We start from the raw sequence: 22,784 nt of genomic DNA, 5'->3' as shown, positions 1-22,784 counted from the left end.
CTCCCCTCCAGCGTATCTTCCACTCCTCCCAGTTTAGTATCATCTGCAAATTTGCTGAGAGTGCAATCCACACCATCCTCCAGATCATTTATGAAGATATTGAACAAAACCGGCCCCAGGACCGGTTGGGAACGCCTTCATATATGAGGACTACAGCTCTCCTGCTATGCTACAGCCTGCTCTGCAACCTCATCCTCCCACTCCGGGCTGACAGGTAGCTGCAGCTCCAGCTTGTTCAGCTATATGCATCCAGTGTGTAGCCTACTGGCTGGCTTGTAGCCATTCAAGGTCCTTCCATCTACCAGATCCTCTCTGCTTCTGCTTCTAATTCTGCGTCCCCACCCACCTACTAGCCTAGCTACGTCTCCTGCTTCAACAATTCTCTTCTTCCCCATTTCAACCTAGAATTTGCCAAGGTCCCATTCTCCTCCTTACCAGGCCTTTCCCAGCTGCCACTCCCTCCTCTCCCACATTCTTAAATTTAAAAGGGAAAGTTTGAGTAACTGACTTTGACTTCATTTATCAAAAAAATCTCAAGTCTCCAGTCTTTCTTATAAAACTGACAACAAATAAAAGGTTGAGGCTTTGTTGAATTTGTTGTGGTTAGAGCAAGGGGTACTAGGAATCAGAACTCAAGGATCATATTGTCTCTTCTTCCACTGGGTAAGTCACTTAACCTCTTAATGTTCCTGTAAAACTACAGCTGTACTTTTCTATATTAAAGTATAATCTGGCAGGCAAATTCTAGACTTAAAAAGGTTACTTAACCCCAGTCAAGTCTCAAATATTAAAGAAATTCAGCTTATTGGAAATAGCATAACTTATTAGATTTATTGGCTCTTCTGTGTGAAGAGCCCAAGGAGAACTTGTGCGATTGCTCTCTGAATATTTAAACTCTGCTATGCATGAGCACTGTTACAGGTTTTGTGATGTTACACATTTTATGCATTTAACAAGACCTTGTCTGCACTAAGAATGTTAGGAGATGTAATTCACTATACTTTGCAATTCAGTTTTCAGGAACAGTGAAAGAAATTGGGCATTTTTATCACCATAATCTAATCAGTTATGAGTAGGGTTAAATCATAGTGGTAAAAATGCTCAAATTCTTTATATGATACTGTCATTGCCATTGCTCATACCTTTCCATCCACAGACCTACTGCGCAGCACTATGCTGTTTTTGCAGAAGGCACACTGACTTGTCAACCAGAGGGCAGCCTGGGTGTTAGAGGACGGCAAAAAATATTTGGAAGGGATGCTGTCTATGCAGCTCCCTTTTCTTGGCATGTGGGAGATCAGGGAAAGGAGTTAGACCTGCTGTTCTGAGAGTGAAACTAGAAAGGGGTAGGAGCCCTGTGTCTCTCCAGTCCAAGGAGTTCTGGGAAGGGCTTTGGAAAAAGTCACTCAAAGAGCCTGGAAAGTGGCCTAAGTAGACGACAAGGTGCCTGAGTAAAGTACCCTGAGGAGAGGATGTCATTTGGCAAGACAGGTAGACATAGCCAAATCCCTGAGGTGGAAACTAAGAGACTGGTAAAGCAAAGGGAGTGGATTTGCAGAAGGAGAAGCAGGGAGAGTTTAAGGTTGGACCTGACACCTGTTTTGTTGTCTGAGGATGAAGGCCTTCAAAAAGGGAGAGCAGTATTGCTTAGGGGCCCTACCACAGAGAAGAGGAAAAGAACTAGAGGATGTTGTTTTGTCTAGACCAGTGCTTCTCAAGCTATCTGATGTGGGGGACTGGCAATTTTTTTTCCAATGTGCGCGCAGACCGGCAGCCGATGGCTCGCGGACCAGCACCAGTCCGTGGACCACCACTTTGAGTAGCACTGGTCTAGACAGCATACTTGGTCTTTATTCTCAGGAAGGGGTTGAGTTTTGTAATTTAGCTACACAGGAAAACCAACTTGCCATTGAGGGGAACGGAAGCAATGGTTTCATTCTCACTGGAAAGGTAAAGCCACGTCTACATAGTCCAAAAGTCAAAATCAAAGTTCACACGAGCCAGTGGCTCATTGTATTGTTGCGATTAAGGCATGTCAGTTTCATAGCCAACAGTACACAAGGGAATGACATGGCCAGCATCACATCCAGCTGCCTTTGACAACCCTAATCTGATGAATCAAGGCTACATCCTTATGTGTGTAAAAGATATGAGTCCCCCACTGTAATTCATAATAAATAACTGGAGAATGATGATGATAGCTGTGTCAATTATGTGTCACCCACTCCAAAAATTCTGGCACTTCTAAGAGGCAGCAATATTCTTCTCTCCTGAGTTGCTACTGCTGTTTTGTCCAGATGATGCCTGGGAACTGAGTTGAGCAAATTGTGCAAATTGAGATCTTTGCATACCACGTGGCTGCTGGGATGACCAGGAGGGAACTTCTTGACCAAACAACAATCTTGCAGTTGAAGACCAAACAGGTTTGGTTTGACTACTGCGAACTTGACACAGCCACTTGTAACGTTCCAAAGTTTGGCAAAAGGAGGCTGGGCAAATGGCAGAGAAAGAAACCTAGACGTAAACTGTTGATGCTTTGTTAGGTTGTTTTCCCATGCATAAAGAGGAGCAATTAGAGCCTGCTGACTGTCAATTCTGCATGTAAAACCTAAAAAATAAAATAAAAGCCAGCCCAAATAACGGTTGATGTGCCTCAGTAGAACCAGTTTTCAAGTTTTCTACCAACTTATTACTGAAAACAGCCTTAAATATATTTGTTAGCATTTCAGTTTTTAAATTAAATGCTCTGTTGCAGTGAACACTGATCAGCATTATAGTTAGCCTAAGCATTGAGCTGAAGATGGCACTTGCACAGGGGAGCCAGAAATCTTCAGATAATTGGCCCTACCACACTCACTTCACTGGTGTCAAGATAGAGGGTGTATCAGGAAGGAGGACTGGCTGCAGTGTTTTTGTACTTTGGCAACCCTAGCTAAAGGAACAGACGGTTGAATATTTTTGCAGCAAGGCATAGGTTAGAGCAGCTATGAGGCTGCTCCCCAATTCCTGCATCTGGTTCAGCTCCCAATGTAAATTAGGAGTGTAATGGCAACTGTGGCATACAGCCACCTTTGTGTTCTCATCCAGCTCCTTCTAGGCATGTTTTGTGGTAAGTGCAATTTTGGCTGGATCAAAGGATTGACTGGTATCTCCGTAAGAAAGTGTACATTTGAGTGTCTTATCACAACAGACTGTAAAGAATTATCCTTTGGATCATTTCAGGGTGGGAAGAAATACTTTTTTATATGGCTGGCTCTGGGAAAACAGAAATTCTAGTTGAGTCTGGAATTAAGCACAATGAGAACCCCCAGGCATGCATCAGTCAGGGACTGAGCATTCTCAGTTCCACTATTTAGGGTGTGAAGCAATTAAGGTAATTTGATGATGAGCACTGTTCTAAAACTCTGGGTAGAGAATAATAAGTGTAGAGAATAACGAGTGTATCATTATAATTGAGAACCTTTTCCAGCAAATGGCAATATGACTTTTTTTTTTAAACTGGGTTGATTGAGTCTGCCAATAAACCTAATTTCCTTTTCTTTGTTTACAGTGGAGAGCCCCTTATGTCATTCTGACTATATTAATTTAGCATGGAAGTTCAAATAATGCCTCATGCTGAGCTACATAAGGCACCAGAGACTAAACTATATTTATGGTCTTTCAGTGGATTGCTATTTATAGGTTAAGCGAGGGATTGCTTGTGAAGCATCAAAAAAAAAAAAAAAATTACCACTTGATATAAAGTTATATATGTGGGCTGGTCAAACATTCTGACATTAACTTGGCCACTGTTATGCAAATTACATTTGACAGATTATTTCTTTGAAACTTCACTTCATCATTCTAGATAAGTGAATTGCATTTAGCAGTGTTTGTCTTTATTTAAAGATTGCTAGTAATGGAAGAACCTGCATTTCTTTTTTGGTGCAGGCATCTTCTGCTGCTTTTGCTGGTCTGTGAAAATCTTTGTTCCTTTGGGTGTGATGGTCCTTAATACCACTTCTTAAACAAGAAAACTATGTACTTGGGCAGTCATTTAGACAGCATTTACCATTTAAAGTAGCATTTTTTTATACAGCTGACATCCAGGAAAGAGACTCGTTTGTCATTCAGTAGTTTATTTAGCAAATATTTGGTTTGTCCATTTTGGGGGCATAAAACTTGAGAACATGACCTCCTAATGGTAAGTCTGGTAAATTCTTTAAATGATCGATCTCCTGGATGGAGGGAAAAAGTGAAACTAAAAGGCCAGAAGCATGTAAGCATGTTGTGGTGTTAAGTATTGTAGCAACTCAAGTACCTTGCTGAGCATATAGGAATATTTCTGTAGAAGTAGTTAACTTCTGTGAAAGCAGAGGTGATGGGGGGTAGGAATAGGAAATGCAGTGCCTTGAGAAATATTGCAAATGCTTAAAATTGAATTTTGTACTCAGAAAAGCTTTATAGTGAAGTTTACTTCACATTTTTATAACAGTTGATTAAAAATTGTATTCTATTTAGTATAAAATGACTATACTCAGCTGTTCATCGTTTAAAGCATATTATTTATTCTATTTTTATAGAATGCATATCCTTAATTGATTAAACACTTTGTTTTTAATAGCTTTATAAAAGATGAGCAACAGAATATCCTAAATAACTTGATTGCTTTTTCCTAACTCTTTCAGATTGCTTTCCTCTCTAGAGTGAGAGGAATGAGTGTACTTTGTAGAATCCACTCTGATTGCACTTGTGCTCCTACACACTAATCTTGTGATGGCAACAGCAACTTGAAACTGACTAGGTAGCATGAATAGTCAATTTCATGTGTAAGCTGTGTCTGAACTAGAAATGAAGCTATTTTTGAAATAGCCAGCATCATTTTTGACACTCTGTCAAATATTGTCCCTCATCAATCATAATTAAGTGCAGTTTGCCAGTTGATGTACACAGAGCCAGCCAAGACCTGTGAAACACCACTGCAGAAAGCATATCATGCCAGTCCCTCATGCTAGAGGGACATTCATTCTGTTTCAGGTCCTGAACATATTTTGGCCCTGGCAGTATTAGTGGCCAAACAATATTGAAGCAAATTTGAGGGTGTGTCCTGAGGGTGCTGTATCTGCTTTTGGGTCCACATGACTCATTTCCTCCTGCAGAGGAGCACAGGTTTGAATGAGACCATATCTCTTGGGAGAAGAGAGAGAGATGTTCACTAACTATCCTTACAGCTTCACCACCTTTAAAAAACTTGAGACAATGAATGCTGTGAAGAGCTAAGTGAGCTACATAGTGTTCAGTTCACTTTTTATCAAAACTTTTTAGCACAGTATCCAATAGGATGCTTGACAGTGAAATACAAATTGAAATTCAAGATAGACACATAATGGAATGTCATGAGAAATTGTGTGGAGAGGCAGTATCTCCATAATCAGAGGGAAGTGGAAGTTAAATCCAGATGTGTTTGACAGACTTGCTCTGTTCTGGGATTTGCTATTTTGTGTTTACTGTTTAATGTAGCACTGTCCTTGTAAGTGAGGTCCAGAGAACTGGTAAGAGCAGAGGCAAGAGAGTGAACCTGTTTGAAGTAAACCTTGTTTTTTCCTTTACACCTCACCTGAAAGAATGTGGGGTTATATTCCTGGAAATGATTTGACTAGACTCAAAGCTGATGTATACTATTTCAGGTCTTGTGTTACAAAAATATAAGGAGGTTCAAAAGTCAAAACAACTTACTGTGGAATTTATGAAAAGTCAACTCCTTTCCTAACTCCAGTGCCACAGGATTCATAGCAGTAAGTGTGATGCTTCCAGCTGAAGTTATATAGTGTAAAGAAGTCAAAGCCATATTAGTCATATTAATATTTGGTGCATAAACAAGCTTCGTATAATTAAACTTAAATGTTGTCTTGGCTCCAGCATTTGAAGCAAAAGTTAAGGACATGTATGAACAGGATTTTGGAGACTTAATATTGCTTGACTTAAACAGCAAAACTTTGTTGGGAAACCATGTTATAACATGGCTTGATCTTGCCTCTGTGGGCAGCACCTAGCTACATCTAAGAATTTGACTTGAGAGTTTGTCTTCCCATTGTACTTAATTATAGCAACCACTAGTGACCTAGAATTGAAAAGATGTGAGGAATTTGATCCTTTGGTTATAAAAGCCAATTGGCTTTAGGTCTGATGAATTAAGATCCATGTAAAAAACTAAGATCAAGTTGTTTCAAGTATCTGTTCACTTAAAAAAATCTAATTAGAGTTAAGGCTTGTGCTTCACATTAGTGTTTTTTTTTCTTCCCAGGTTCTTTTGGACTGTAGGAATTAGAACCCTAAACTCAATTGTTAGAGAACAAAGAAATACCAATTAAAGTTCCCTTCCATATCCCTGAAAAGAATGTACTGTGGTCATGTTGCATAAGTCACAAATATGTAAAAACTAGGAAATGTACAGTTAGTGTGCTGCTTCATTTGCTACACAACCTTAATTCTGCCCCCTTTTTTCCATTTGGATCAGCAGCAAGTACTACCTGGATCAGTGGAGCTATACTCAGCGCATGAGGATCTATTTGACTTTATGAATAGGAGTCCTGATCTGGAGCTGTAGTAGGCATAGAAAAAATGGCAGTTATAGTAAAGGATGTGAAGTACTGTGATGTTAATTTCTTTCTGACATCCCTGCAGGGGGAGAGTCAAGGTCGTGTGGTTGTTCCTGAAAGCCATTCTTCTCCCTCCATCCCCCCTGGTGGATTTATGTGGATGACAGAGGGTGAGAGCTGATAGCTTAATGGCTCAAAGGAGCACAGCTTCCAAGTGCCTTCCTCCTGCCGACCGACTAGCTGGGACAGCAGTCCAAAGAGAGGAACTGGTAGCTGTGCCCCTTAACGGTCAACTCTTCTCTCTTTCTTAGTTCCTTCATGGCATCTCTTAGGCTTGAATGGACAAAGGGTAGAGGAGGAACTGTCATTTGAGGGACTGCAAATGTCTCTGCTGCTCCTCTTGCAGGAAGTGCAAAGCTAGGAACCCTATTCTCGGGAGCCATGCAACTGTTTTCTCTGCCTGCCCCACAAACATACCAAGGGACAGGGAGCAGACAGAAGAGCAAAGCTCATAGCTGTGGGATTGTTTCATTTGGAGGAGGCAGTGGGAGGAATGAGAACCAGTGCCAGCTGCTCTCAGGAATATGGCTACCAGTTGCTCTCAGGGCTACTAGCTCAGTTGAGGAGTCTCAGCCTGCAGAGCCAAGAATGAACTGCTATATATAACTGTTTAATTTTTAGAGCTTGTTCTTCGTACTGAGCACCAGGTATCAAGCTGATGCCTCAGTGAGATTTATTTGTGGAGCCACTGCTGCCTCCTCTCTCCCCTAACACCTGCACAAGGTGATAATTTTCTGATTTTAAGAATTTGGTGGGTGACGTGTATATTGGGAACCCCTGGAGCAAACTACATCAAATTTGCACCATAAATTCTATATGGACATACCACTGTATTAAACATTTTTATGTGCATTTTTGGGTGAAGATTGACAAGTTGCCTTTAAACAGAAACCATGTTGCAGCCTTAACTCTGGTGCTGCTGGAGTTGCCCCATAATTTGACTCTTCACCCCCCACCCCATCAGATTTTTAATGGTTTTTAATTTCCTACAGTTTGGTCAAAGTGTAATCCTTGCTTAGAACATCATTAGTCTTCAACATGTTAGAATATATATTTCAAGTCTGAATTGCTGGCTTAATAAAAGTAGTAGTATATTTATGTGGTCTCCTTTTTTCTAAATAATCCAAGAACCCTTTACAAATGGGTTGTATGATAAATTATGTACAAAGATCACTTCATCCACCACTGAGATGCAGTGGTTTCTGGGGTAAAAATGGTAGCTGTTTAATAGTGCACAGTAATACTATACAATGGTTAAGGGAAGGAAGTGAAGCATACCACATCCAGTTGAAACTACAGAGCAGGATGTAATAACCCAAACTAATTTGGCTAGGGCACAAGAATGAATACCCTGCTCCTGCAACCTTCACTTGGCCAAAAGTGCTCAGGACCACTCTGTCTCCTCTAGGAGTGAGCGTCTCCAGCATTACAGTATATCCTTTTACCATTCTGGAATATTGGTTCAGAGTTAACTTGGAGGGAAAAGCACCACACAGTGAATCACCACTTCTTTGTTCCTTCTCATTCAAATATTGACCAGGCCCAACCCTGCTTATCTTGAGTGCTGACAAGATCACAACATGTTGTAATGATCAACATTTTGATCAATGTGTTTGCCTCCAACTCTTTATTTATTAGATGCCAATCTCACGGTGGAATGTACAGTTTTAGTTCCTTTCACATGAGGGATAATGTAGAACAAATATTAGATGGCTTTATATTCAGGGTTTTGTTGCTGAAGTAGCCTGTGTTTTGCTTCGCTAATATATTTTTCCCCAAAGATATTTATGGAAGGGGAGATCCCTCCTTGTTAGAGGTGGAGGTTAAGTAAAAAGAGGAGTGTTTCTTCTCCCTCATCAAAGTGAATTTATGGGCTCAGGTTCTCTTATGACCAAGTGTGAGTATGGTCTCTCTGCATGTGTGTAATCATGAATTTATTGCAATCCTTGAGTTGTAACTTAAGAACTTATTTGGTATAGTAAATTCTTTCCTTGTAGAGCAAATAAAGCTCATAGTTGGAGATATCCCAATTCAAATAAGATTTTCCCCCCCTACTTGGAATACAGCTTCTATATTTATCAGCTTAGAGAAAACTGCAGCCCTTTCGTTAAGAAATACAAGGGAAAGGAATGTGGAAATAAAAAGGGGTATTTTGTTCTTTGCAAAGTTAACAACATTGACTTTTCCTGCAGCTTTAACCATATGTAACAATATTTTCAGAGTTCTGTGTAATTTATCTCTGGCTCTTAGTTACTTGGTCTTGCTGCAATTTTAGTTACCAGTTTTAATAACCTTTTACTTATTTGTGAAGACCATAATACTTTTAACCAAGTGTCGGATCTTCATGTCTAGGATAACTTTGCTCCTATAAGTATTTTAACGGGTATTTAAAAAAACACACAGGCACAAAAAACAAACCCTCAATCTGTAAAAATGGGTGGGTTCAGAGGAGCCCAAATCTTCCTTTTCTGTCTCTGTGACTTCCTGTCAGCACTTGTCTGTGTACTTTAGATAAAGTTTTCTATGTGTACACGCTCCATTGCGCAAATCTGCTTTGCGTACAATACACCTTCCCTTTCACAATGGAAGGGAGTGTTTTACTTTTTTTTTTTCCTGGCTGAGAAAATAAAAATACAGTAGTTTCAGACTAAATTTTAACTTTAATACCTATTTAATTGAATCCATCTTGCAGTAATTTGCCAAGATTTTGTTTTACCTATGCATACCTTGCATTTCCAGTGCAATGAAGTCATATGCAGTGAGGTCACTTTAATCACCTTTTAAAATCTTTTTTACTCACTCATGGAATCCATCACTGTAGTAGGTAGGAGCCAGATACAAAAAACCAGATTGCTTTAGACTGGTCTGTTAAACCATACTTTTCTTCTTTGTGTCAGATGGAGTTATTTCTATTTCACTCTCCTGTGTCTATGAAATAATGTTGGCTTGTTCTTCAGCATAATTACTGAGGAAAGGCTCTTGATGCAAACCAGCTTTTTCACATTCTTCGAAAATGTCCAAAGTTGGGCTCAGTCTTTGATCTCTGAAGGAGATCTACAGTTGAGCACCATCCACTAAATGTGCTTCACCTAGGGTACTATCACCTTTCCATCAAACACTGTTGCTTGGTGGGTTGTGGAAGGAGAGACGATCTCACGGGGTATGTCTACACTGCAATTAAAAATATGCGACTGGCCCATGCCAGCTGACTCTGGCTAAGGGGCTATTTAATTGCAGTGTAGACCTGGGCTCTAGGATCCTGCATGGTGGGAGGGTCTCAGAGCTTGGGCTTCAGCCCAAGCCCGAACGTATACATCGCAATTAAACAGCCCCTTAGCCCAAGTCAGGTAGCATAGGCCAGCCATGGTGTCTAATTGCAGTGTAGACATACTCTATGATAGCAAATTAATATAGCTCTTGGCTATCAGTTTTCTGTAGCATTTGTAGTACTCTTTATCCGGGCTACTCTAGAATATATCCTCTTTTATGGGTTTTGCAGATCTTTTCGGTTCTTCGGTATGGGAGCAATTGTGTTGTAAGCTCATACATTGTAGCATTTTAGTCTGTGCAAAGACCTTGGTGGCAAGTTTTGTAGTAAGTTGTTACACTTCCAGTGTTAAGCCATGGGAGCACTTGTGTGATCATTAATCTACTGGGCTGTCAATGAAATACAAAAAGTGATTCCAGTTTTTTCTGGGTTTTTTTCTTCTATATCCATGTAAATAATTTGTGAAAACAAAGTGGGCCTCTAAAGTGTAAACTACAGGGTTCTGGGGTTTCTTTCTACATCTTGAGTATTGAGAAAGAGGACAGAATTTTCTACTTTTCTGTTTGAAATATAGTGAAAAATGTCTAATATAGTTGATGAAATTGGGTATGTCCAACATGAAGAGCTAGATATGTGTAGTCTCTAAAGGCTGTTTATCGTTCATGGCTAAATGTTTCATCACAGCCAAACAAGCAGCACTGAATAAATGAATGGCTATTGCTTAATCTCTTACTTTATGAAACTAGTTTTAGAAAATAAAAACTCTTGACTGCAAATGAGTACTTTTGGAGGATATGAGGCAAAGATGTTGTAGACATGCTTTGAAGACCCACTAATGCCTTGTTGAAAAGTTGGAGTTGGGAGTATTTTTCTGTATGTAATGCTGTGTGTGTAGGATTATGTGGGCACCCAGTTTTGGCAGCTGTGTCTTTGTTGCTTTAATGGGTCTAAGAAGACTGAGCAATGCTGCTGTCAGTGAGGGAGCATGATGAATTTATGAAGGGATGGATTCTGAATTCATGAACTCTTTGATCTCTTTGATTGTTGAGTAAGGGGGGACATGGTGAGAAGAAAGGATGTTAAGCCTATCCCTAGACATACACCTAAAAAGAGATTTCTTTATCTTGATGTCTTTCATAAGAACAGCCATACTGGGTCAGACCAAAGGTCCATCTAGCCCAGTATCCTGTCTTCCAACAGTGGCCAATAGCAGGTGCCCCAGAAGGAATGGAATGAACAGAACAGGTAATCATCAAGTGATCCATCCCCTTTCACCATGTTGCCAGTAATAATTGGGAGAAAACGGTGCCTGCTTCCTTGTCTTCGCTTTATTCCTGTCAGATTTAAGATGTGTGGTTAATAAAAACAACTGTTCATCGTTTAGTGAAAGATGAAAGCCTTGAAGACTTTGCACCACTTGAGATTCAGATGGGTTACTCTGACTTGGTTTGCATAGCTGTCTTTAGTTGGCTGCCTGGAGTACCATGAGCCAGTGGAAAGAATAACTGCCAAACCTTTTCAGAATAAGTGTGTACCCTGCTTCCTCACCATTGTCTCTAGTATATTTCTCATACAATACATTTATTATTAAGTACTGATACAAGAGGAAATGGTTCTCTTTATAACCAGGCAGCAGGGATTTAAGTAACACTCACTTCACTATTCTCATGATGATTTTATAATTCATAGAATAGAATAATAGAATATCAGGGTTGGAAGGGACCTCAGGAGATCATCTAGTCCAAGCTCCTGCTCAAAGCAGGACCAATCCCCAATTTTTGCCCCAGATCCCTAATGGCCCCCTCAAGGATTGAATTCACAACCCTGGGTTTAGCAGGCCAATGCTCAAACCACTATCTCTCCCCCCATTCGGTCTTTATATTTTAAGTTTAATTTAGAGGAAAGTTTGAGCATACAGAAATCACAAATCTAGAAAGTCAACATATCTCTTGTTGTTTCCAGTGTTGTAGCTGTGTGGGTTCCAGGATATTAAAGAAACAAGGGGGTGAAGTAATATCTTTTATTGGACCAACTTCTGTTGGTGAGAGAGAGAAGCTTTGAGCTACACAGAGCTCTTCCTCAGGTCTATAAAAGTACAAGATCAAATAGAGAGTTTAGCATAAGTAGTTAGCACATATTCTATCTGTTTGACATATCTAGTTGTGACACTGAGTACCTTTTATAGACCTGAGGAAGAGCTCTGTGTAGCTCGAAAGCATCTCTCTCAGCAGAAGTTGGTCCAATAAAAGATATTACCTTACCACCTTATATCTCTTGTCCGTAGAACATACGGAGTTATCACAGTTGTTTCTACTTTTAAGTATAGGGGAAAACTCTGGAACCTCAGATACTTCTGTCATAACTTAATGATGATCACTGTAACCATAGCTTTGTGAAATAAGTCCATCTTCTTGTGACAGTTGCATTGCCTCAGTTGATTTGGCTTTTCGTAGGGTATGTCTTCACTACAGCATTACTCTGGACTTTTTAACAGGTATTGCCCTAATTCCCCTTCCCATCCCCACACATAAACCTCTTACCTGAGTTTAGTGATCCTTTCAACCTATGCTAGCTAGCTTATGAGGGGTTGTGGGTTAGAACCTGGGGGCTTTCACTTGGGCTGGTAACCTGTTCACTGTGCAGTAAGGACTGGGGCTAAAGCACTTGTGTGATGATAGTCCTGCAGTGAATGTCCACGGTTCCCCTTGTGTCCCCAGAAGGGACCACATTCTCCCACAATTCATTGGGCAGCTCAGCATACTGCATTGCACAGAACCAGGGGATATGCTCCCAGAAGTCCTAACGAGACACAGGGGGAGTACTGTACCAGTAAAAACATAATAACTTGGGTAGGGCTTTGCAGTATAACTGCTCAGACCCAGACTAGCCTAACCTGTGTGCTCAGACCCTGGCTTAACGATCACCTGGAGTAACTGCAGTGAAGCCATACCCATCTCACACTAAGGAGGACTGGGAAAATGAGAGATAAGATGTTCAGCGAGAGGGTGGGGTGGCAATAAGGATGATCTGGGTGTTGGAAATGTGCAGTCCAACTCCTTTATCTTAAAAAAAAAACAAAAAACCAACCAAACAAAAAAAAGCTGGTAATAGGTTTCAGCTTAAAACAGTTTCTTTTTAACATAAAACCCAAACCCAACAACTGGACACAGCTGGATTCAGTATTTAGTCAGTGGTTTTTTTGGGTTTCATGTGATGTCTGACTATTAATGTGCTTTGTTTAGTGTAATTTCTCCCCCCCCCCTGCCCCCAGGGGCGGGGGTTAATGTGTTCTCCAGCTCTTGCATTTTGACACTGGAATTGAGGCAAGAGGATCAGAGCATAGGAGAATCACTTTTGGTTGTTAAAAACTTAATGAACCATCTGTGTAGGATGCCTTTCATCAAAATTAAACATTCATAGTTTAACTGGTTTAAAAAAAATTCACTGAGAATTATAATTTAGCTGTAAAAGCCTTAACCTAAAGGAGTTTGCAAAACCAGTTAATTAGTAGCAGTACTGATTTTAATAGACATACCTTTGTCATTTGCTTTTTAAAGTACCTTTGCTGTTTACTATTTTCGTTTGAGCATAGACCTGCATCTGGTTTCTCTCAGGTGACCATCTTATAGCTGTATAGTACCTGCCCATTCTTCAGTCAGGGAGCTGTCTGGGATAACTTACATAGTTATGAAAATCCACCAAACCAACAACCCATTAAATTAATCTGTTAACATAATTACTGTATGCAAACTTGTAATGATTTTAATGGCTGTTATTCACTGGAAGCTCTGAAGATTTAATCTGATCCCTTTTAAACTCTTGGCTTCAGTGAAACAAATACAATCCAAATGACCACCTGTGAAGAATTTTTTCTTTTACTATAATGTTTAAGATGGGGATTAGTGGAAGGGAGACATTCAGGTAGCTTGTCTAATATTTCTAATTACCTGTTCTCCATAGGTCTAGTAGTGTGAGCTGAGAGAGCCAGTTTAACTCCAGTGTTTCCCCTGACTGAACTCAGTTCTCAAACCAAGGTTTCCATCTTTACTGTCTTTTATGTGAAGTTGTTGCACACATTGCAGTCCCTCAGTGCAGTAAGAAGACTATTTCCATTAGTTTGGATAGTCCTGATTATTAATGTAAGGTTGGAAGGTGCTCCAGGTCTTCATTTGTAAAAGTTATTGCTGATCAAGGTTTGTTTCTCATTATTATATTGTGAACATTACACCATATTTTTAAATAGCTGCAAATGTTAAGTCTGCTTAAATGTTAATTAAACTTTATATGCTTCTAAACTGTAGTAATTGTATGTCTTCTAGATATGCCTAGATTACCCATATGGATAAAGTATTCTAGGAGGAGGAACAAAAAGTAAAGCTGAAAGGATTAATCAAAATTTACATTTTATAGTCAACAGGCACAGAAGTTAAATGCAGCTGTTCTAGGTGACTTTTAACTGAACAGTCTGTATAATTAAGTCTGAGATTCATATTGTGTCTATAATATCTTTTTGTTTCAATACTTTTTATAGGAAGACAGGATACTAGCCCAAAGAAGGATCTTTTCTGTCAGTTCTGTATCCATGGTCAAGTTGAAATGAATTTTCCAGGTTCCATGTATCATATGTGTATTGTGGTTTTTTTAAATGAAAGAATCCTTATCTTTCCTTTATCACAAAAACTTAAATTAGTAACCATTTTAAGAAAATTTGTGTTTTTTGCCATTCAGTCTGTTTGGACAATCAAAGTGAACTCGTCAGTTTCACTTTCCAGGTGCCAGTTTTTATAGGGCTCAGTCTTGAAGAACGGATGAATGGATTTCAATCACTCTAGCTTATCAGGGCTTTTTATTCATGTTAACATTCCTGAAGATGCAGAATAGTACATTCAAAGGTTTTCTAGCTGACAGTTTTGTAGCCTGGTATTAAGCTAACACAATTAAGAAACATCATTTTTGCCCATCAAGACATGGCCTGAATGGAACTCTCTTATTCTGTTTACGTTGTAGACACAGCTGGGAAATATTTAAGTAAAACCAAAACTTGTCTGTTAGTTTTCTTTTTAAATTGAATATTTCCACTAATATTGCTTAAAACTATATTTTGGCCATAATCTACTTTTCAGCATCTCTTAAAGTTCATTATACTAACTTAGAGTATGAGACAATCAGAATGAAGCTAAATACAGACAAGAAAAATTACAGTGAAAGTAAGCTGAAGTAACTATTTAAAAGGCTGAGTAATAGAAATTGAAGAAGACTACTCATTTATTTAGAATAGAGTAACTGTTTTATCATGTAGATTTCAAATAGAATACTTCAGCAAACATTTTGAAAATAATTGAGCAGTTGTCTAAACAGTCAAATAATGGTCTCTTGAATTAACGTAACCTTTCATTTTGTTTCATCTTATTTAGACTGTAGCATCTTTCAGGGACCACTAATTTCTTCTTTGTGTAAACACCTTGCACATGTGGTGCTGCATAAACAACTGAATGTTGATTTACACTTATGGCCGTGCAGAAGAGTAGTACACACAAACACCACTACTAGTACCATCTTATTCATAATCTTGTTTCCCTAATTACTTTGTCTTGATGCTTTCTCAAGTTCAGAGAGACACTTTTTAGACATCCTTTTTTAAAATGTGACCTTATTGCTTATAATTAAAGCAGTGTGTCAGTTGAAGCAGACATCTCCTAAGTCAGATTTCAGTAAACTTTTCTTTAAAAAAGAGAAATTTCCAGTTTCTTAACCCATACTGATCAGTAGTTCCTGACTGTACGACAGGACAGTGGATGAGAGGCTGCAATATTGCTGTAATTGAGGTGTTTGCTGAAATATGTATTTAGAGCAGAAATGTCGTTTTTTAGGGAACCTAGAAACAAGAGCAAAGCTGAGGTCTAACTACGATAGAGGATGGACACCAAAGAAGCTGTGTTGGGGACAAAAACAAAGCAAAATAAGGTAGAGCAAAAGTAGAGGCCAAGCATTGGACATGGGAAGGGATGGAGTGTGGGTGGGGGTTGTATACTGAATGGGGGAACAGTCAGGGGATATTAAGAGGAAAAAGTGGTGGAAGCTTTTAACAGTGAATGGCAAATGGATACTTCTTTTTTTAAACCAGCCTATTCTAACTTAAACTAATTATGCAGGTGAAATGGTTTGGAGGAGTAGGGATTCGTTCACCTATGAATTCTGTGTGAATTTTTCCATTTTTGATCGTTGCCTAAGCTCTACCAGTTTTACAGATATAAGCTAGTTGCTGACTGCAGGTTATAGCAAATACAGATGCCAGCTGTTTTTAATTAAACTTGTTTTCAATTTTGGATATCTCCTACTGTCATAAGGGGATTCTTCAATTGAACCATTCTGTTGGCAAACTGCATACAATGGAACTAGCTCTGTTCACTTTCATCCTTCATTTCCATTCTGTGATCAGAAATTATGTTTTTGTTCATAGCAACATGAACCGTGAAGACCGGAATGTGCTGCGTATGAAAGAAAGGGAAAGGCGAAATCAAGAAATTCAACAGGGCGAAGAAGTCTTTCCACCTAACTCTCCTCTCTTTGCTGAACCATATAAAGTTGTGAGTTTATGCTATTATTAAAAATGCAGTTCTTTGTGGCAAAAGCCATATTTTCAATTATTTGGTTTCTAGTCTTTTTTACGTGAATTTTTCTAGTGCACAGTTCTTGTGACAGTGATAAGAAGCAGAGCTTGAAAGTGAGGATGGATGGTTACTAGGTAGCAGGACTAATAGGTGCTCAAAAATCACTCAAGAATAAAGACACTGCTTTAATTGAAAGGATGTGCTGAAAGGAATAATGAAACTTCAGTTAACTTTTCAGTTTTCTTCTGAATTTGTTCCAGCCACCCAAAACATTTCAAGTGTTGGTCAGATCTGTTACGGTGGCTAGCTTTTTTTTTTTAAGCATACTAACATTCATCTACAGTACTCTAGCTACAGGTAAACCCAGGAATAGGATGTTTGACTAGCAGGTTGGTTTTAAATGCAAAACTGCTTAATAGCCTGGGGTTCTTACCATTTAATATAACCAGGTTCCTTAAAATTCATTGGCTATTGTGAGACTAATTCAGGGTTTGGTGTAACTTTTTTTTCTTTTCTTTACGAACTTTTTAAAGTCCCTACCCATGACTTTAAACCCCCACTAGATTCTCTCCTAAGGATCTATTTAGGCCACACTCAATACCTATAGACTAACAATATTTATGTGCTGGAGGCAGAAACTAATTTTTGGGAGGGTAAGATGATGACATCCATGATTTTAATTCTTTATTATTCAAGAACCTTTTTTTTAAAAAAAAAATCTGTCAATGTACTCTCCTCTGGTAGAGTGAGGAAATGAGACTTGGGGCTTGTCTGTATTAGGAAGTTTTGCTGCTTTAACTTTACTGTTATAGTTAAAGTGGTTAAGCCTTCTAGTACGGACATAGTTATGCTGGCAGATAAGTGCTTATTCCACTTTGGTAAGCAGAATTAGTATAACTGCACATGTTAGGGCTTGGACAAGAAGAACTGTATCAGTAAAAACAAAAATCACACCCTTAACTGACATAGTTCTACCAGTATAACTTTTTTAGGGCAGACCGCCCTTTAAACATCATTTAAGGGCTATTAGAGAAATAGCCTCAGTCTGAAAGATTAGTTATGGCATTGCTTTTTTTTGAACCCCTGCTATCTAGTCTACTGATGATATTTGAGGTTCTTAATATCATACTCCTGATATTGTGCCAAAAAATTAAATTCTGCACACAATATTTTAAAATTTTGCAGGTTTTGTCAATAAATAAATGCAGAGGCTCCAGCATGGCAGTGGGGAGCATCACTCTGGGAGATCACGCTGCAGCCTTCCCACCCTGGAACACAGACTCAGCAGTGAGGCTGCACCCAACCCAGACAAGCAGAAGGCCTGGGCCTGCCCCAGAAAAACCCTGGGGCCCTATCCCTCTGCATAAGGTGCACCAGGTGTGGGGCAGGCAGGCTCAACCAGACAGGATCCAATTGTGGAGGGGCTCTGTTGGGGAGAACCAGGTGTGGGGTGAGAGGATTCTGTGTGGGACAATCTGGGTGCAGGCAACTCAGTGAAGGGCCTAGGTGTGGGGGGATCTGGATGCACAGAGGCTTGTTTGGGGGCAGGAGGGGCGGTTTCCAGGTACAGGGGCAATGGAACTCTGCAGGAACTTCCAGCTGAAAGTGTTTGGGGCTCAGTGGAGCGATCTGGGTGTGGGCGTCTCAGCAGGGGGGTCAGGGTGCTGGGGGAGTGGGGATTGGTGAGGTGGGGGTTTGGGTGCAGCTAATTGAGGGTCAGTGGCATGTTGATCTGGATGTGGGGACTCAGGATGGTGGTGGGGGTGGTCTGGGTGCAGGGGTGGGGGTTGGAGGCAGGGGGTGAGATTCAATGTGGTGGGGTTTGGGTATGAAAGGATAGGGGGGTTCTGGGGTGTATAGGGTGAGGCTTGGTGGGGGTGTCCAGGTATGGGAGGTCCGGATGCATTGGGTTAGGTGGATGGGGGAGCAGCTCCCCATACAGTGACCCCTTCCCTTGCAGCTGAGGAGTGATGGGGGCAGGAAGCAGGGGAGAATGCTGAGCTTCCTGCAGCTGGGGGTGGGTCTGACACAGCCCCAGCCACTCCTTGCAGGGGAAGAGAGAGTCCCATCCTCTTCTGTCTCCAGCCCAGCCAATCAGTTGAGTGTAGGAGCCGCTGGCTGCAGTGATTTACCTCTCCACTGCCTGCTCCGGGTGCCTGAAATGATGTACCTGTGCAGCTAGGGCATGGTGCATGACTGCTCTTGCAGCTTCCCTTTGCTTCCCTGTCAGAAAGTCATTTTTCTGCACGTAAGCAAAGAAATCTGCAGGGGATATGAATTCTGCGCACATGCAGTGACGCAGAATTCCAGCAGGAGTAATATCACTGGTACAGTTGTTCATCATCAACCTAAAGCTATACTGTATAGAACTCATGTCTTTGATAAACACAGCGCAACTTTGGCCCAGATTCTAGAGAGAATTCTATTGGAAAGATACTTAAACAAAATGTCCACTGGTGTGTTCATAAATGAATACTGCAAAATTGTGCTAGAGCATGAATGGAATTGACTAGAAACTGACTACAAACAAAAGTTATATAAGTGGTTCATTTTCCTTGAACAAGTTGAGAAGTGCATAAGTAAGAACTGCATAAATAATTATTAGATTCTTTTCTTAAAAGTGCCAGTGCCATTTTTGTGTGGCCAGTAATACTTCCCCACAACTCTCTTCTAGAAGAGTTTTGTGATCCTAACTCAGGGCTTTGAACAAAACATGCTTTTGACCACCTACCTAGTTCATATGGCTAAAGGAAAAATAATTGTTTATTACCATAGAATTATAGCAGAATTTAAAAGGAACTGTGGCATTAAGGCTCTTTAAACCTTTCCATTACATTTTTCTTTCTAACTGTTGGCTTCTTACTTCCTTAAACTACTTTGGACCATTTCCCCACAAACTATCAAAATAAGCGTGCATGGGCCTCTACAGGATGGCCTCGTTGATTTCTCTCTTCCCCCCCCCCCCCTTTTTTTTTTTCCTGCTGTGCCAGTAAGGCTGGCTGTTAATTTCTAGTCAATCCTCTGCTGAAAGAACGGTGGCTATGATGTGCGATTTAAAGCCAGGGACTATATGGAAAGATCTTGGCTAAGTGAGGGATTTGAAGGACTGTTTGGAAGGAGGCATTGAATATAGAAAATGGCATATAATAGCCCATCTTATCTATCTGGCAGTTGAACGGTCGTTATTTAAAACAGCTGAACTGGCCTAATCGATAAGGTTGGTTTTTTTTGTGCCAACCTCTAATCGTTCCCAACGCATTAGGCTCTCTGGCCAGTCAGTTGTCTACTTTTGATAGATAGATCTTGGTTTGGGTGGAAGATTCTGCCATTACAATATTTACATTTTTTCCCCCTGCACTCAGTCCATGATATTTCATAAACTAATATCTGTAAACTAGCTACCATTTTTTGGTAATAGGAAGCTGCATTTAATGTTAAACTTGATCAAGCTTTATGGATATGCTGTTAGTTATATTAGTCCACTGAAGGCTTCTTCTTAGTGGTGCACAGCCAAATGGTCTTTTACTATGTGGGTTTTTCAGCCTTTAAGAATAAAATATGTATAGTTTGAAGACACCTGGGGGAGAGTAAAGATAAAATAATTTTAAGAGGATGAGTGAAATGTTAAAAATAAGATTACTAGCTTTAGAAATCAGAAGGGAATAATAACTACATAGTTCTTTGTATATTAGGAGAATAACTTAGTACTTCTACAGAAATTTTCATTGGGATTCTCAGTCACCAATAGGAGCTGAGTGCCTAACTCCGTTTGACAACACTGAAAAAATCTCAGCCTCTTTCTGCTCTGAACTGGTATGCAGAGTTCATTTATTACTACTTATGTATTAAACTTAATAAATTATTTATTTAAATTTAAAGGGATTAAAATATTGAACAGAGGGCGAAACTGGGATGCTACACAAAATAGTCTTGGATGCTAAGTTCTTAATTCTGAAGTTTGGGTTTGCATCCGATGAAGTGAGCTGTAGCTCACGAAAGCTTATGGTCAAATAATTTGGTTAGTCTCTAAGGTGCCACAGGTACTCCTTTTCTTTTTACTCTAGTTTTGTGTCAAATCAGCTTACCTAAGCCAAGTTGTATATATCTTAGATTTAGGAATCTCATTTTAAAAATACTTAAATATATTTTTAATCTTATATTTCTGTTATACTTTGCACAGACCAGCAAAGAAGATCAACTGTCTAACCGTATTCAGAGCATGCTTGGAAATTATGATGAAATGAAGGATCTTATAGGAGACAGATCTCTACAAAAGCTTGTTGGTATTCCCAAACCAACAGTACCATCAACGCCTGATGAAAAATCAAACCAAAGTTTCTTTGGTGAACAGAGACACAGTACCAGCTCTCATCAGAGCAGCAAATGGACTCCTGTAGGACCAGCACCTAGCACTTCCTCCCAATCGCAGAAACGGTCCTCAGGTTTACAAACGGGACATAGTAGTCAGCGGAGTGGTGGCAATAACACTAGCGGCAGTGGCCAGAGGCATGACCGTGACTCATATGGTGGTGGTAGCAGCAGCCGCAAAAAAAGCCAGCACGGATCAGAACACTCCAAATCCCGTTCTTCCAGCCCTGGGAAACCACCTGCTGTTTCTTCATTGAGCTCCAGCCATTCCAGGTCTCATGGAAGTGATCATCATAGCAAGGAACATCAGCGTTCAAAATCTCCACGGGATCCTGATGCCAACTGGGACTCACCTTCCCGTGTACCTTCATTTTCAAGTGGACAGCACTCTAACCAGTCTTTTCCTCCTTCACTAATGTCCAAGTCCAATTCAATGTTGCAGAAGCCCACTGCCTATGTAAGGCCCATGGATGGACAGGAGTCTATGGAACCAAAGTTGTCCTCTGAACACTACAGTAGTCAGACTCATAGCAACAGCATGAGTGAGCTGAAGTCTAGCAGCAAAGCACATCTAACCAAGCTTAAAATACCTTCTCAACCACTAGATGTAAGTTGGTACTGAGTTTGGGGTTTTATCTTTTTTCAGCATTCATGGCTGGGATTTTCAGAGGTGCCTAAGGAAGTTGGGTGCCTAACTTCTATAGCAGGGGCGGGCAAACTTTTTGGCCAGAGGGCCACATCGGTATGCGAAACTGTATGGAGGGCTGGGTTGGGAAGGCTGTGCCTCCCCAAACAGCCTGGCCCCCGACCCCTATCCAATCCCTCCCACTTCCCACCCCCTGACTGCCCCTCTCAGAACTTCTGACCCATCCAACCCCTCACTCCTTGTCCCCTGACTGCCCCCTCCCAGGACCCCCTGCCCCAGGACCCTCCCATCCAACCCCCCCTCTGCTCCCTGTCCCCTGGCTGCCCCCCAGAACCCACTGCTCCTTATTAAACCTCCTTGCTCCCTTACCATGCTGCTCAGAGTGGCAGGAGCTTGCTGCCTGGCAGGAGCAGTGGGCCAGAGTGCTGGCGGTGCGGTGGCATGGCTGCGGCAGATGGGGGACAGCAGCGGAGGGGTGGGGGCTAGCCTCTCCGACTGGGAGCTCAAGGGCCAGGCAGGACGGTACTGCGGGCCATACTTTGTCCACCTCTATGTTCTATGCGCTCCATTTAAAATCCCAGCGTATATGACTACCATTAACTTACTATAAAAATACAGGGCTTCCCATTGGAAAGTGAAGCAACTTTGTAGTTTGTCAGTGGGAAGTCACACATTTTTCTTTTGTGTATTAAGGAGAATTTTGTTTATTTCCTTCTACATCCCCAGTGTGCATGTCATGGTTTTTACATAATTGCATACCATATTAGAGTTTTTATGGTCTCCTGTTCTTTCTGATGAGTCATATGTAATGGATTTTACTCTTGGTTATGTTAGATTGTGGCATAAACCAAATTCTCTTTTGAACTGTAGTAATTGTGCATAATTTACATACAGTTTTTTAAAAACAATTTAATAGGTTTCAGAATGTAAGCAATATTTTTTTTGTATAGGGCATATTTAACTTATTTTAGTGGTTTAGCTACTCTTGGAGTGTTGAGTATAGGTTGCTTGCAACTGCACAGCCATATTGGGGATCAATACAGTTTAAAATTATTTTAATAAGATGCTATTGCATCTGCTCTTAGCTACTTGAATAGCAGTAGCTGGGAGTCTTTTAGATATCCCAAATAAATGGCTAAATACAATATAGAAAAATATTGGCCATGGTTAAAAATCATGCATAAGGAAAGATATCTATGCCAAGTATTCACCAATGTGTGAGTAATTTATATTTTACACTAAGACAAGCAGTA

General features: G+C 40.4%; 1 protein-coding gene across 3 annotated transcripts in view; it reads left to right on the top strand.

Moving 5' to 3' along the window:
• AFF4 (ALF transcription elongation factor 4) overlaps positions 1-22,784 on the top strand; it is a 75,133-nt gene that overhangs the window by 13,041 nt on the left and 39,308 nt on the right. For 2 of the 3 annotated variants that reach the window (XM_074960503.1, XM_074960501.1), the window contains exons 2-4: positions 15,777-15,870; positions 16,367-16,493; positions 20,698-21,492. In XM_074960503.1, coding sequence (XP_074816604.1) covers positions 16,371-16,493; positions 20,698-21,492 — 918 coding nt within the window. In that variant the 5' untranslated portion in view covers positions 15,777-15,870; positions 16,367-16,370. The remainder of the gene's footprint in view (positions 1-15,776; positions 15,871-16,366; positions 16,494-20,697; positions 21,493-22,784) is intronic. The other variant, XM_074960502.1, reaches the window with a different exon arrangement.

This window comes from Natator depressus, chromosome 8 (genome assembly GCF_965152275.1).
Source record: "Natator depressus isolate rNatDep1 chromosome 8, rNatDep2.hap1, whole genome shotgun sequence".
NCBI lineage: Eukaryota > Metazoa > Chordata > Testudines > Cheloniidae > Natator > Natator depressus.
Note: the sequence above shows the minus strand (reverse complement) of the source record. Positions and strands in the feature narration are given on the sequence as shown.